The sequence below is a fragment of the Equus asinus genome, chromosome 16, assembly GCF_041296235.1.
Source record: "Equus asinus isolate D_3611 breed Donkey chromosome 16, EquAss-T2T_v2, whole genome shotgun sequence".
Taxonomy (NCBI): domain Eukaryota; kingdom Metazoa; phylum Chordata; class Mammalia; order Perissodactyla; family Equidae; genus Equus; species Equus asinus.
The window spans coordinates 34,727,382-34,739,784 of NC_091805.1; the positions used below are offsets into that span (position 1 = coordinate 34,727,382).

The window sequence follows — 12,403 nt, forward strand, 5'->3', positions numbered from 1 at the left end:
GAAGACAGAGAACTAAGAGTTTAAAGAAGAGTTAAACACTAACAAATGTAGACCGATGTTTCTGACCCTGGTTACCAGATAGTTAAGATAATCATCATATAAAAGCTCTCTCAAATAAGTTTTTTTCTGATGGTTCTTTTAGAAAGATCAGGACAAAACACTGAAATTAACTTTTCTAAGACATTGTATTTGGAATGTGAGTTCCTCAGCCCAAGGGTCAAATACATAAGTTTTATTATTGCTTTCTACAGAATAAACCATAGATGACATAGTTCCACTTTCCACTAGACACTCATGATAATTTTTGGAAACATATATGATCTGGCTTTATTTAATCATTTTCTATGTTTGGTTACAGAGATCAAATATTCTCACAAAATTTAATTCTACTTAAATAAAAAGACACAAAAGCTTGGATGATATCCTCACACACAGCGTGTACTAGTTAACTTCTCAGGGTTAATTATCTGCTTCCGTTGCATTAGTGCATCTCTAAGGATGACTTCAAAAGAATAAAGGACTTTATCACGTCAGACATTTAGTTTATAACAAATGAACTCTGAGAATTTAAACAAATAATTTTTAAGTAGTTACAAACAACTGTAAGTGGCATTGGTTTTTAATTTCAAACAAACTCAATTCCTAAATATGCAAACTGCAAAAAAAAAAAAGGTGATTTACAATAAGAGATCTACTGCTTAATTTCTAGTAATTATGCAAATAATCTAGTTATTATACACATCCTTAGGAAGTGGTAAAGGAAAGCCAAATCATGTATTTCTACAGGTAGTCCTTCTATAGAACTAAGAAAAAACATTGGTAAAATGCTTTATGGCTTTCAAAGCAATATATGAGATCATTATTTCATCTGATGCCTGTAACAATCTAGTGTTCCATATTAATATTTCTATTTTCTATTATGCTAAATTATCTTCATGTTTAAGCACATTTAATGGCTAATAAATTTTCATTAAGGGTTTATAACATAATTTACCTAAGCATGTCCCTGATGTTGAACACATATGTGCCATCCTGGCTATATAAAACACTTGCAAGAATGGATCCTAAACTATTTATTTCCTTGGGATAGTTCCTCAAAAACAGGATAACCAGCTGAAGGGATATGAACATTTTAATGACTCTTATTGCCTGTTTCCAAAATGTAAACTTTTGTTTTTCCCACTGTAAATTAACTACTTCTCTCAAAAACGGATAAACAAACAAAAAACCTGCTTTGTGAGGCACAGTGGAGAGAACTCAGGCTTTTGGACCAGACAGATTTGTGTTCAAATCCCCAGGTCCTCTACTTACTTGATTTTAGACAACTTAATCAACTTCTCTGCTCTTATTCATCTGCAAAATGGGGAGAATCCAAACTACTTTGCAGGGTTCCCGGGAGGATTTGAGATAATGTGTCTCCGGTGTCTGGTTCATAAGTGCTCAAATAATGGAGGCAATAATTGTTGAGGCAGTATATAATGATTACAAGAGCCGGTTTGTAGAGTCACAGAGACTCACTTCGGAATCCTGGCTCCATCACTGTGTCAGCAGTGTGACCTTGGACCAGTTACTTGAACTCTATAAATCTTAGAATAGCCTCCTTATTTCACAGAGTTTGATGAAATGAGATAATATGTTAACACTTATCACAGTGCTAAGAGGTACCTTTCCCTGGAGGGTAAGCAGCACTGATTGGCTGCTAAAAGGGAATACAAAAGGCTAGGCTCCTTGTTTCCAGTCAGTAAAATTTTATGCTTCTCCTCTCAACCTGGGATCCTTGAGGCCACATCCTTGCCTGGTTCATTTCCCTTCTCTTCCCTTCCCTATATGACCCCCCTCATTCCAAGTAAAGATGTTCACTCTCTCAATCAATCAGTCAATTACATATACCCAAATCAAGCTGTGCTTCTAGGGCACCTGATCTAAGACACTAGTATTCACAAGTGCTCGATAAATGGTAGTCCTGACAATTATTAGGCTCTAAGAAAGAATAATAAAACCACATTCCTCAATTAATATAAGCGATAAGGTCACAATATTCTTCTCATTTCTCATGAGTACTTTTATGCAACTCTCACTTTTCAGTAACAGACATTTTCATGTTCTCTTTAATCCCATCTTGAGCCATCTCATCATGGGACTGTTGGCTAATTTTTCATAGATGCAAACATATACTTTCTATGTGATCTCCTATTTAAATCTTAAGAAACTTACATTGTTTTCCATTGCAAGGCGGCGAACTGCAGGAGTTGCCAGAGTTTTCTGGCCCTTTATCTCTTGGTGTGTGTGTTCATCATGGGGCACAGCAGGAGTTTCAACAACATCTTCTTCTGAATCTGGTAACAAGGTAAAATTTTCTTATTTACTTTAAAATATTTTAAAAACAAATTTAGTGGCTTATAATATATAAACTCAACTTAAAGTTTGTAGTCAAAAAGTATAAGAGCTGGGCTACTTCAGAATGGGAAATCAAATGGGTAGAGTGTGTGTGTGTGTGTCTGGTAGGGGGTGGGTATTGGTACCCAGGACTGGTTAATGATTATTATTACCTGGTGTTCACTCCATTTCTATTAAGATCATGTAGCAATACAAGTCAAAAATGAGAACTTCTTCCATGAGTTTTAAAATATGTTGTATTTTAACCACTTTCTTATTAAATTTCTCATTTATATTTATAAATAGCATGAAATAAGAATCAAATGTGAGGTAATTTATATGAAAGAATCATGTAAAATCTGTGACTATCTTAAACGCTCTCCTAAGATAATGTAGCATTTAATATACAAAGAACTCATACAATTCAGCAACAAAAAACAATCTTATCAAAAAATGGGGAAAGGATATGAACAGACATTTTTCCAAAGATATACAGATGGCAAACAGGCACATGAAAAAATGTTCAACATCACTAATTATTAGGGAAATACCAATCAAAACTATAATGAGATATCACCTTACACCTGTCAGAATGGGTATAACTACCAAGTCAAAAAATAACAAATGTTGGAGAGAATGTGGAGAAAAGGGAACCCTCATGCACTGCTGGTGAGAATGCAAACAGGTGCAGCCACTCTGGAAAACAGTATGGAGATTTCTCAAAAAATTAAAAATAGAACTACCATATGATCCAGCTATCCCACTACTGAGTATTTATCCAAAGAACTTGAAATCAACAATTCAAACTTATGCACCCCTGTTCATTGCAGCATTATTCACAATAGCCAAGATGTGGAAGCAACCCAAGTGACCATCAACTGATGAATGGATAAAGAAGATGTGGTATACATATACAATGGAATACTACTCAGCCATAAAAAAGACAAAACCCTCCCATTTGCAACAACATGGATGGACCTTGAGGGTATCATGTTAAACAAAATAAGCCAGACAGAGAAAGACAAATACCACATGATTTCACTCATATGTGGAAGATAAACAAACACATGGATAAAGAGAACAGATAAGTGGTTACCAGAGGGGAAGAGGTTGAGGGGTGGGTGAAAGGGGTAAAGGGACACATATATATCATGATGGATAAAAATTAGACTATTGGTGATAAGCACAATGCAGTCTATACAGAAACTGATAAATAATAATGTACACCTGAAATTACACAACGTTATAAAGCAAAAAAAAAAAGAATGTAGCATTTAAATTTTTCTCTGCTCTAAATATGGCTTGAGGAATGCTGTGGAAGATTTTATTTTCATGGCTAATGCTAATTTGGTTTTGCTATTCTCTAACTCTAGAGTACTGATATAAGAAAAACTGTCTCAGGGTGTTAGCATGTATTTCTGCAACCAAAAAAAAGTTTTTGAGAGCATTTAATTGTCAAAGTCTGATGCTGGGAAATCAATGCTGCATAGCAGAATCTCTGTGGGAATTAGTGATAGACTAAACTTCTGAAAATCAGCAGGCAACTGAGTTTGCTTTGACATTCAATTCTAAGCAAATAAAAATTTTCCAGTGCTGCAACTATGGAAAGACAGTCTATTCATCTCTCCTTACTACTCTATGAACTGGCCCAGCAGCGCTCTCAAAGTTCCCCTAAGGATGGGGAAGGTAAGAAAAAAACTCATAATGAGCATGAAGGGTAGCAGAATATCCCACCCCAAAATATGACTGTAGGAGTCCAGGACACGCCATCCCAAAATATGCTCCTTTGGTATACTGATTATTTTGAGCCATAGACACTTGAAAAAACAGCAAATGCAGAGAGAAGCTTTCCGTGAACTCCCCCTTATCTGCCTAAAGACAGACTGTCCTAAAGGAACGCAATTGTCATACATCCTTTCCCCAGCAATTTCATCCACCAGGGAAGATCGACACTTATCACAGGAGAGGAGACTAGAAGTCGGCACCACACCTAGATAAACTGTCCCATCTCTTCTTCTAAAGGCCCACGCAGCTTTCCTAAAAGTCACTTACTCTTCTAAGAAGCCTACACTCCCTGCCCCCGCTTCCCTATTAAGATGATATTTAAGCCTGAATTTTAAAGCCACCTCTTTGAGTTACTCATTTTTCCCTGGGTGTCTCCCATGTATACATGAGGCATATATGTTAATAAACTTCTGTTTTTCTTCTGTTAATCGGTCTTCTTTTTACAGGGATCTCAGCTAAGAACTCACAGGGTAGAGGGAAAATTATTTTTACTCCCCCACAAGCACCTAATATATGTGAAATATGCACTACAAATGCAATATCTTAATTTTCACTCCAACTGTGTAAGATAGGTGTTATTATCCCCATTTTATAGATTAAAAAAAGTGAGAGATGAAAGATGAAGGGATTGGCCCAAAGTCACACAACTAATAAAGTGTGAAGAGCTGGGATTCAACCCCAGGGCTGACGCAGTCTGTGCTGTTTCCATTAGTCCACGAGCCTAGTAAGTTTTCTTTCTGGTCAAATAAGCTGGACTATAACTCCTATAGTTCAAGGCATAATCTTGTTGGACTTTGAGAATCCCTCTGTATTGTCCACCTCTGATAAAGTTACGGGAGAAAGTAGTAAGAAGATTAACATTAGGAACTTACTGTCCCAAGGGAAATCAAGGGGATTCAATTGTAGGAATCCCAAATACTAACTTGAATAATGCATAATTGCTGAAATAAGAGAAATGTATAAATGCTCAAATTTATCATATACAAAAGTTATTATATATTTCAAAAAGATCATGTAATTTACTGCTACTCACCTTTCTGGAAAACATTCTGATATAGCACCAAGTAGTACTGTCTTTTAGAATAACTTGTGTGTACATATAAGCGACAAAACAAACTTGTGAGAAGTCATTCATATTATATATCATTTGTAATAGTTACGTGGTTGTTGGAAGAAAGCTCTCTTAATCAAGTACTATAATATCACCTTACCACATAGCACTTTAAATCATTTTCTAAGTGTTTTTAGACATATTTTCTCCCTTGGTGATCACAACAATGTTTAAGAATGCAGGACTAGTTTCTCAATTTCACCAATGTAGAAACAGACACTAAGGGGCATGAAGTTAAGACTAACCTAACATTTTGTAACTCTCCCCAACGGATGTGATTTTCAAGGTTCTAGCACCATACTCTAGTATGTGGGATTTTATTTCTTCAGTAGTGGATTTAGAGTACACAGTTTTAAAAGCACTAATTAAGAACAAAAGAACTCTGTAAGCAAGCACTTTTTTCCGGTGAAGACTGTCAATTTAATGTTGCTGAAATTCCTCATGTGAAACAAATTTACCAAAACACATTATTTCAGCTTAACTAAATAAAAGAGTGATTTGAATTAGTAAAAATATTAAACTATGAAATTGCAATATTCTTAGATATTTCAAAAACTATTTCTAAGAACTACAGTAAGTAGTTAACGACATTAATTCACTCAACTAGGGGAAACTCTTTTGGGGAAAATGTTTTGAAACGCTAAAGCATTCAAGGGTGTTTGAAACAGTTTGTTTTCATAATAAGCTTTAAACTGTCTCCTCGCAAAACTGCTGAGGAAGACCTTTCTTCATAGCACAAATGTAAACTTTAGTTTAGTGCCTGTCCAAATGATCATAAATTGAGAATTAATGACACCCAAACCAAGGAGATTTCACTTCAAATTACTGAAACAGTTAATTCATCCAATTTAATTTACAATTAGCTGTACAAAATTAAGTTTATAGCTACCACTCATTGAGCACTTACTATGCCCGGGCATTGTACTATGAAATTTATATTATTGAGCATAATTTAATTAAATGACATGCCAAATTTTTGGAATGGTTTCATGTCAAAGAGCTTTTCTTTAACTCTGAAACACTGTATTAATCCTGGTAAACATTTTAATGTTATAAACTCTACAGGATACCTAACTTGCATTGTTATAGCCGAATTTTGTAAATTCGCACATGTATAGTGTTAGAAATTCAACCCCAGGGCTGTAGATTCAGAATTGTGCTGATACCCACTATCTCTGAATAGAATTTTCAGTGTAACAAAGTGGTGAGGAAGATGGGCTTTGGAATTAAATAGAGTTGGGGTCAAACTGTAGCTCCACCAAGGCTATGTGACCACAGATAGGCAAGTTATCAAACCTCTGTGAGTTTCAGTGTCACACGTGTCAACTGCAGATAACGATTTAATGAGATAATGTACACACAGCATTAGCACAGAGAAGGCATTCAATCAATGACAGACGTTGACGTTAAAGGGTAAATGCAATATAATAGCAGAATAATCCTAGTTTTACGAAGTATTGTGCTATAGCTTATGTCCCTCCTTCTCTTCCCTTAATACTTCCCCATGGTGGCAAGACTCCTCAATTAGGAGTAATTAGGTATAGTAACTCTCTACTTGTCTGGTGGTCAAAGATTCTAGCAACTTCATCTTGCACATAGCTTCAGGCCCAGAATACCTAAATTGGCTGCCACACAGCTTCAGCATTAAAACCATGCACTTGTTCCAGAAGAAAGGCATTTAGACTCTCAGTCAGATCCTATTTTCTCTTCTTAGCACATACTTGCTAACAAACTTGGTTATCTGTCTTCTCAGAAAGGTAGGAAGGAGAGTGATGGCCTGGCACAATGGCAATGCTAAGAGGTAGGCTGGAAAAAATCAGATGCAGAATTGTACTGTTTACAGTACAATGAACGTTTGTAAAATGTCTTTGCATGATCAAAAAAAGTTTTCAGTTATAATCAATATCTTCACTTTAAGAAGGAGTAAAATGTATAAAGTTTTTTTAAAAATAAAACTAACAATTCCCCTCAGATAAATGGTTTTGAAAACAGTTTTGGTACAAAAAGCTTTAGCTGTTTAGAAAAGCAAAAATCATCTCACTTTGTTAAATAAATAAAGGCTAGAGAAAGGCAGGCTAGCTATAAAGGGAACTCACAGCAATCCACTTAAAACCCTGAGTTTACAGCAGACAACGCACTGAGACATGGAACAGCTTTGATATAATCTTGACATCAAGTAACTGGATTTCAACTTGTATTTTTTAAAACAATACATGCCTTGTAAACGTCACGGATACAAGTTGGCCTAAGTGAGTCCAGTAAGCTCTTTTCAAGTAGAGGTCTGTCTACAGTCAAATCACTCACAGATAGGATGTGGAGGTCTCAAATAGTTTCCCTCATCAAAATTATCATGACACTCCAGCCTTGAAAAGCAGACTGTAACACCGTGTTACAAAAGACAGTGCCACAGAATATCATTTAAGCAAGCATTAGAAGACAGGATTTAAGTTCCACTACCACTATTAAGATGTCTAGTCTTGATCTCTTATACCCTTGATGGTTCTATGCTACAATTATTTTCCACCTATAAAATGGAAATAATGTATCTTATACTTCTAAAAGACTTTTTGTTAAGTAATTTTCTATTTATAGTATAATTGGTTTTACCAACACTAAAACAAGGAACAACATAAGCAAATTCAGTATTACTACAAAATCTTTCCCATTTCCAGAATTAAAAAGAGACATACATAAATTTCTCAGTAAATCAAATCTATAGTTCTATAGGATTGCTTATTTGATATATAGGTTTATGCTTCATGGTTTATTCTTATGGTAAAAAAATTAATAAAAATTACAAGAAAACATAAATATAAAAGCAAAAAGGCAAGCATGCAAAATAAAACTAGCATGCAAGATAATTGTTCAGAATACACTCTGAATGGCAAACAAAATAGAACAGCTAGCAAATGATCACTTCTCTATGAGAAATATTATCAGATAAATAAACTGCATATACATAAAATAGAAAATCTGATAAGCTTTGAAAGATGTATATACCCATAAATCATCACCACAATCAAGATAGTGAACATATCCATCAACCCCGAAAGTTTCGTTTTACCCCTTGGGAAGCCCTCCTTCCCACCCTTCCTTCTGCTCCCTCCCCTCTCACCTGGCAACCACCAATCAATTTTCTGTCATTATAGATTAGTTTGCATTTTCTAAGATTTTATATACTACATGGGATCCTATAGCATGTTCTCTTCTTTGTCTGGCTTCTTTCACTCAGCATAATTTTTTGAGATTCATCCATGTTGTACCAGGAGATTAATTTTTGTGAAAAAACTCTCTAGAAAAAGCATACCCTTCTCCTGAAGAAGTACTATCATTTTATAATTTGCTATATCAAGACTTATTGAGTTGGATCTCACTTGAGACGTCAAAATAAACCCTAAAAACAAAGCCAAACAATAAAAACCCCACAAATCCCAACTGGTTACTTGTTCATGGAAATAATTTGCTTTTTCGGATGACCTGGATTGGTGTCTAATCTGGTCTACAGCGCCTCATTGGATGTCCCAATTTAAATAATAGTGTTCAGCATCTTTGCTTTGTCTCAATTTGTGCCAAAAGCGTAACCCTCTTTCCTTTCTAGGTCGTAACTGAAGCCAAAAAATGTCATTGATCCATCAAAATCATCCTGTGTTTATTTCAGGTAATTTTTAAAGGGGAATTCCTTTTTGTTTTTAATATTTCTAAATAATGACTTTCAATAGAAATCTGGAATCAAGATGATAGGAGGTACTCCTACTACCCTAGATTATGGTCTCTTATCCATTCCACACTAAAAGGAGCAAAATCCCCTGAAGATATAGATAATTCCAGGTCGGAGACAGAAGTACAAGGTGAGTCCCAGAGCATCTTCTTGTGCCAAAAGCAAGAAAGCTTTTAAAAATTAATGGGGTCATGTTAAAAGCGCAGGAGCCACCTTGAAAGGGTCACTACTATTAATGATTTGAGCATCAAAAAGAATGATTACAATAGATTAAACACACTGAGTCAAATGAAATACACATAAAGAGAAAGTTGGAAAAATTAATCTCACCATTTGAAGCAGCTATTAAAGCAACCTTTTACTTGGAGAATTGGTAAAGGGAATGCGCCAAGTGTTTATTTTCTTTCCAGTAGGAACTGCATTCAAGAGAAACCAATAGCTGCAATTGAGGAGGGGAGAGCTCCACTTTACAGAATAATGCCGGCTAATAATGGTAAAGGAATGACAGAGTCCAAAAATTGTCATTCCACAACCACTAAAGCAATTGTTGATTTAGGCAAAGATTTTCAAATGATATTATAAACTGCTTATATGGTGCCAAAGTAACACCACAGAGATCACTTCCAGGTTGCAAAGGGGAAAACATAAGTGCACAATGGAGGGGCAAGGGCATCCCTCCCCTGATTCAGCGTTCAGACTTTGCATCACTACAGCCGGTCATCCAGGTGTTATACGTGTGTCCTGATGTGAAGCAGTATGAATTACATGACATTATCCATGACGTATTCTAGCCAAAAGAGCTAACTTGAATCCAGCCTTTTAAACTTACTTCCAGTTTACAGAAAATATAAGCACTAGAGGAGCAAGTTAAAATACCACCATGAAGATGCAACAGGACAAATCCAAAAGATGTGATATTCTGCAAAACAAATGGTGATGTCTCTTCAACAAGTCAGCGTCATGCAACAAAATGTGGGGGAGGGTGAGCTACGTTAAAAGAGACCAGGGGCAATGCACAGCCCTGTACTGGACCCTGGTTTGAACAAACCAGCTGAAACGTCAAGGACATTTTGGGGGCAACTGCAGAAATTTAAATAGGGTCTCTCAGATAAAATAAAAATGTATTGTGATGAAAAAATGTAAATCATTAACTAAAAAAAGGATTAGAAAGTACCAAGTACAATATATTATTTTGGTAAAAAATACCAAAATGCAAATACATGTGCCCAGAAAAATGTCTACAATGATAAACACTAATGTGTTAGGAGTGGTGGTTTCTGAGTAGTCACAATATGTTTTTATTATCTTATTTTTGGTTTTCTGCATTTTATAACTTTCTGCAATGCACATATTTTGCTTCTATAACAATAGAACTTAAATAATAGCAAGGCCATCTTCCAGCTTTTGGAGGCAACATGTCATAGTGGAAAATATTCTGGACAAGGACTTAAGACATCCGAATTCTAAATTTGGCTCTGTCAATACCATTGAGCAAACCATCCAAACTTTTTAGGTTAGGTTTAGTTTCTTCATCTGTTAAACTGGAATATCTCACCAGTAAGGATAAATAACATAATAGCTATGAAACATTTTTTTTTTCTGCTTTATCTCCCCAAACCCCGCCGTACACGGTTGTACATCTAGTTGCATGTCCTTCTAGTTGTGGGATGTGGGATGCCGCCTCAACGTGGCCCGACAAGCAGTGCCATGTCCGTGCCCAGGATCCGAACCCTGGGCCGCCGCAGCGGAATGCGCAAACTTAACCACTCGGCCACAGAGCTGGCCCCAGAAACATTTTATAAATTGTAAAGTATGATTGTGATATGTTATTATATTATTGTACAGACTGCAAAACTAGGAGTCAGCTAGCCACTGTAACTCATACTCCTTCTAGACTTCTTTTTTTTTTAAGATTTTTTTTTTTTCCTTTTTCTCCCCAAAGCCCCCAGGTACACAGTTGTGTATTCTTAATTGTGGGTCCTTCTAGTTGTGGCATGTGAGACGCTGCTTCAGCGTGGTTTGATGAGCAGTGCCATGTCCGCACCCAGGATTCGAACCAACAAAACCCTGGGCCGCCTGCAGCAGAGTGCGTGAACTTAACCACTTAGCCACGGGGCCGGCCCCACTCCTTCAAGACTTCTGAATTACACTACTGAAGTGCTCAGATGTCTATCTGATAGACTGGTGGCTTAGGGTTGCATTATAGAACTTATGTTCCCCCAGCCCCCGATATCGAAGCCGTTTCCTAGATGGCATAACGTGGTGCATCACAACAATGCCATAAGAAACTTCTGAGGTAGAGAGCCAGCTGTTTGCTACCACTGGGACAGCCTATTGTTTTAGTTTTCCTCTGTAACATCCTCATAATGAATTCCCTTTTGTCAGGCCATCTACTGCTTGTAAGTTCCACAGTTGCTGCTGATTCTGAATGCTAGTCTCTTCCCTTTTCATTCTGATTTCTTCTTTTCTCTTCTACTTCTCTTGGGGAAGTCTGGCTTTCATAACCATCACTAACGAGCGTGCTTTTCGTTTTTGTATCAGTGGCAGAGAAATCCCATTATGTTAGATTTAATCTCTGCATACTCCAACTTTGGTTGTTAGTGACCAGTGTTGAAGGCCTGGTCTTTAATTTCCAAGAGAGCTTGTTGCTTCTTTGCACACTAAGGTTTCCAGAAGGCAGGCCTCAGCTAGGTGAAATGTACATGTTTTTAACATGGTGACTGGTCAAAAGATAATCATGAATCACAGAAGAACTTTTCTATTTTTGTGATTTCAGCTTCTAACCCCCTAATCAAATCCTGTAAGTTATTCAAAGTAAACATCATTTTTATTGGTACCCAATGACAAAAGGACAGAAGTAATCAATTTGGCAAGACAGATGAACACATTTACAGTACCTTTTAAAGCTTCCGTTTCTATGTCTACTAAAGGCTTCCCCACATAGGCAATATCGTCTAGATTATAATACAGTTTTTTAATGACTCCATCATAACGACTAGTGATAGTAACAGAAGCTTTATCACTTTGAACTTCACAGATGCTATCAAACTGAGACACTGTATCTCCTTCTTTTACATACCTAAAAGAAAAAGACATAAGACACTTTTGCATGAACAATCATAAGTACAGATCATCCTAACAATGTAAATGCCACACTGAGTTAGATCAACATATATATATAGCCCAGCATTTAGTCCCAGATGGTGCAGGTAAGAATGTTCCAGAAGAAACTATAATGATTTTCAGAGTCTCTTTGATGTATTTCCAAGAAATACTAAAATTTTAAAAACCATTCATAGATCTATAACTCCAAAATTTAAACTTTTAAGGTTTTTGCCTCACCCATTTCTTGAATAAGTTCTAAAAGTGTACTTTAAAAGTGTTATTTCCTTTTACTGTCTTATATTAGAAAA

General features: G+C 36.2%; 1 protein-coding gene across 5 annotated transcripts in view; it reads right to left on the reverse strand.

The window, feature by feature from the left end:
* The window catches only part of DBT (dihydrolipoamide branched chain transacylase E2), a 42,568-nt gene that overhangs the window by 13,175 nt on the left and 16,990 nt on the right, over positions 1-12,403 (reverse strand). For 3 of the 5 annotated variants that reach the window (XM_014851498.3, XM_070486910.1, XM_070486911.1), the window contains 2 exons: positions 11,888-12,069; positions 2,215-2,336 (listed from right to left, as the gene is read on the reverse strand). In XM_014851498.3, the coding sequence (XP_014706984.1) occupies positions 2,215-2,336; positions 11,888-12,069 (304 nt within the window). The remainder of the gene's footprint in view (positions 1-2,214; positions 2,337-11,887; positions 12,070-12,403) is intronic. The other 2 variants (XM_070486913.1, XM_070486912.1) reach the window with 1 other exon arrangement.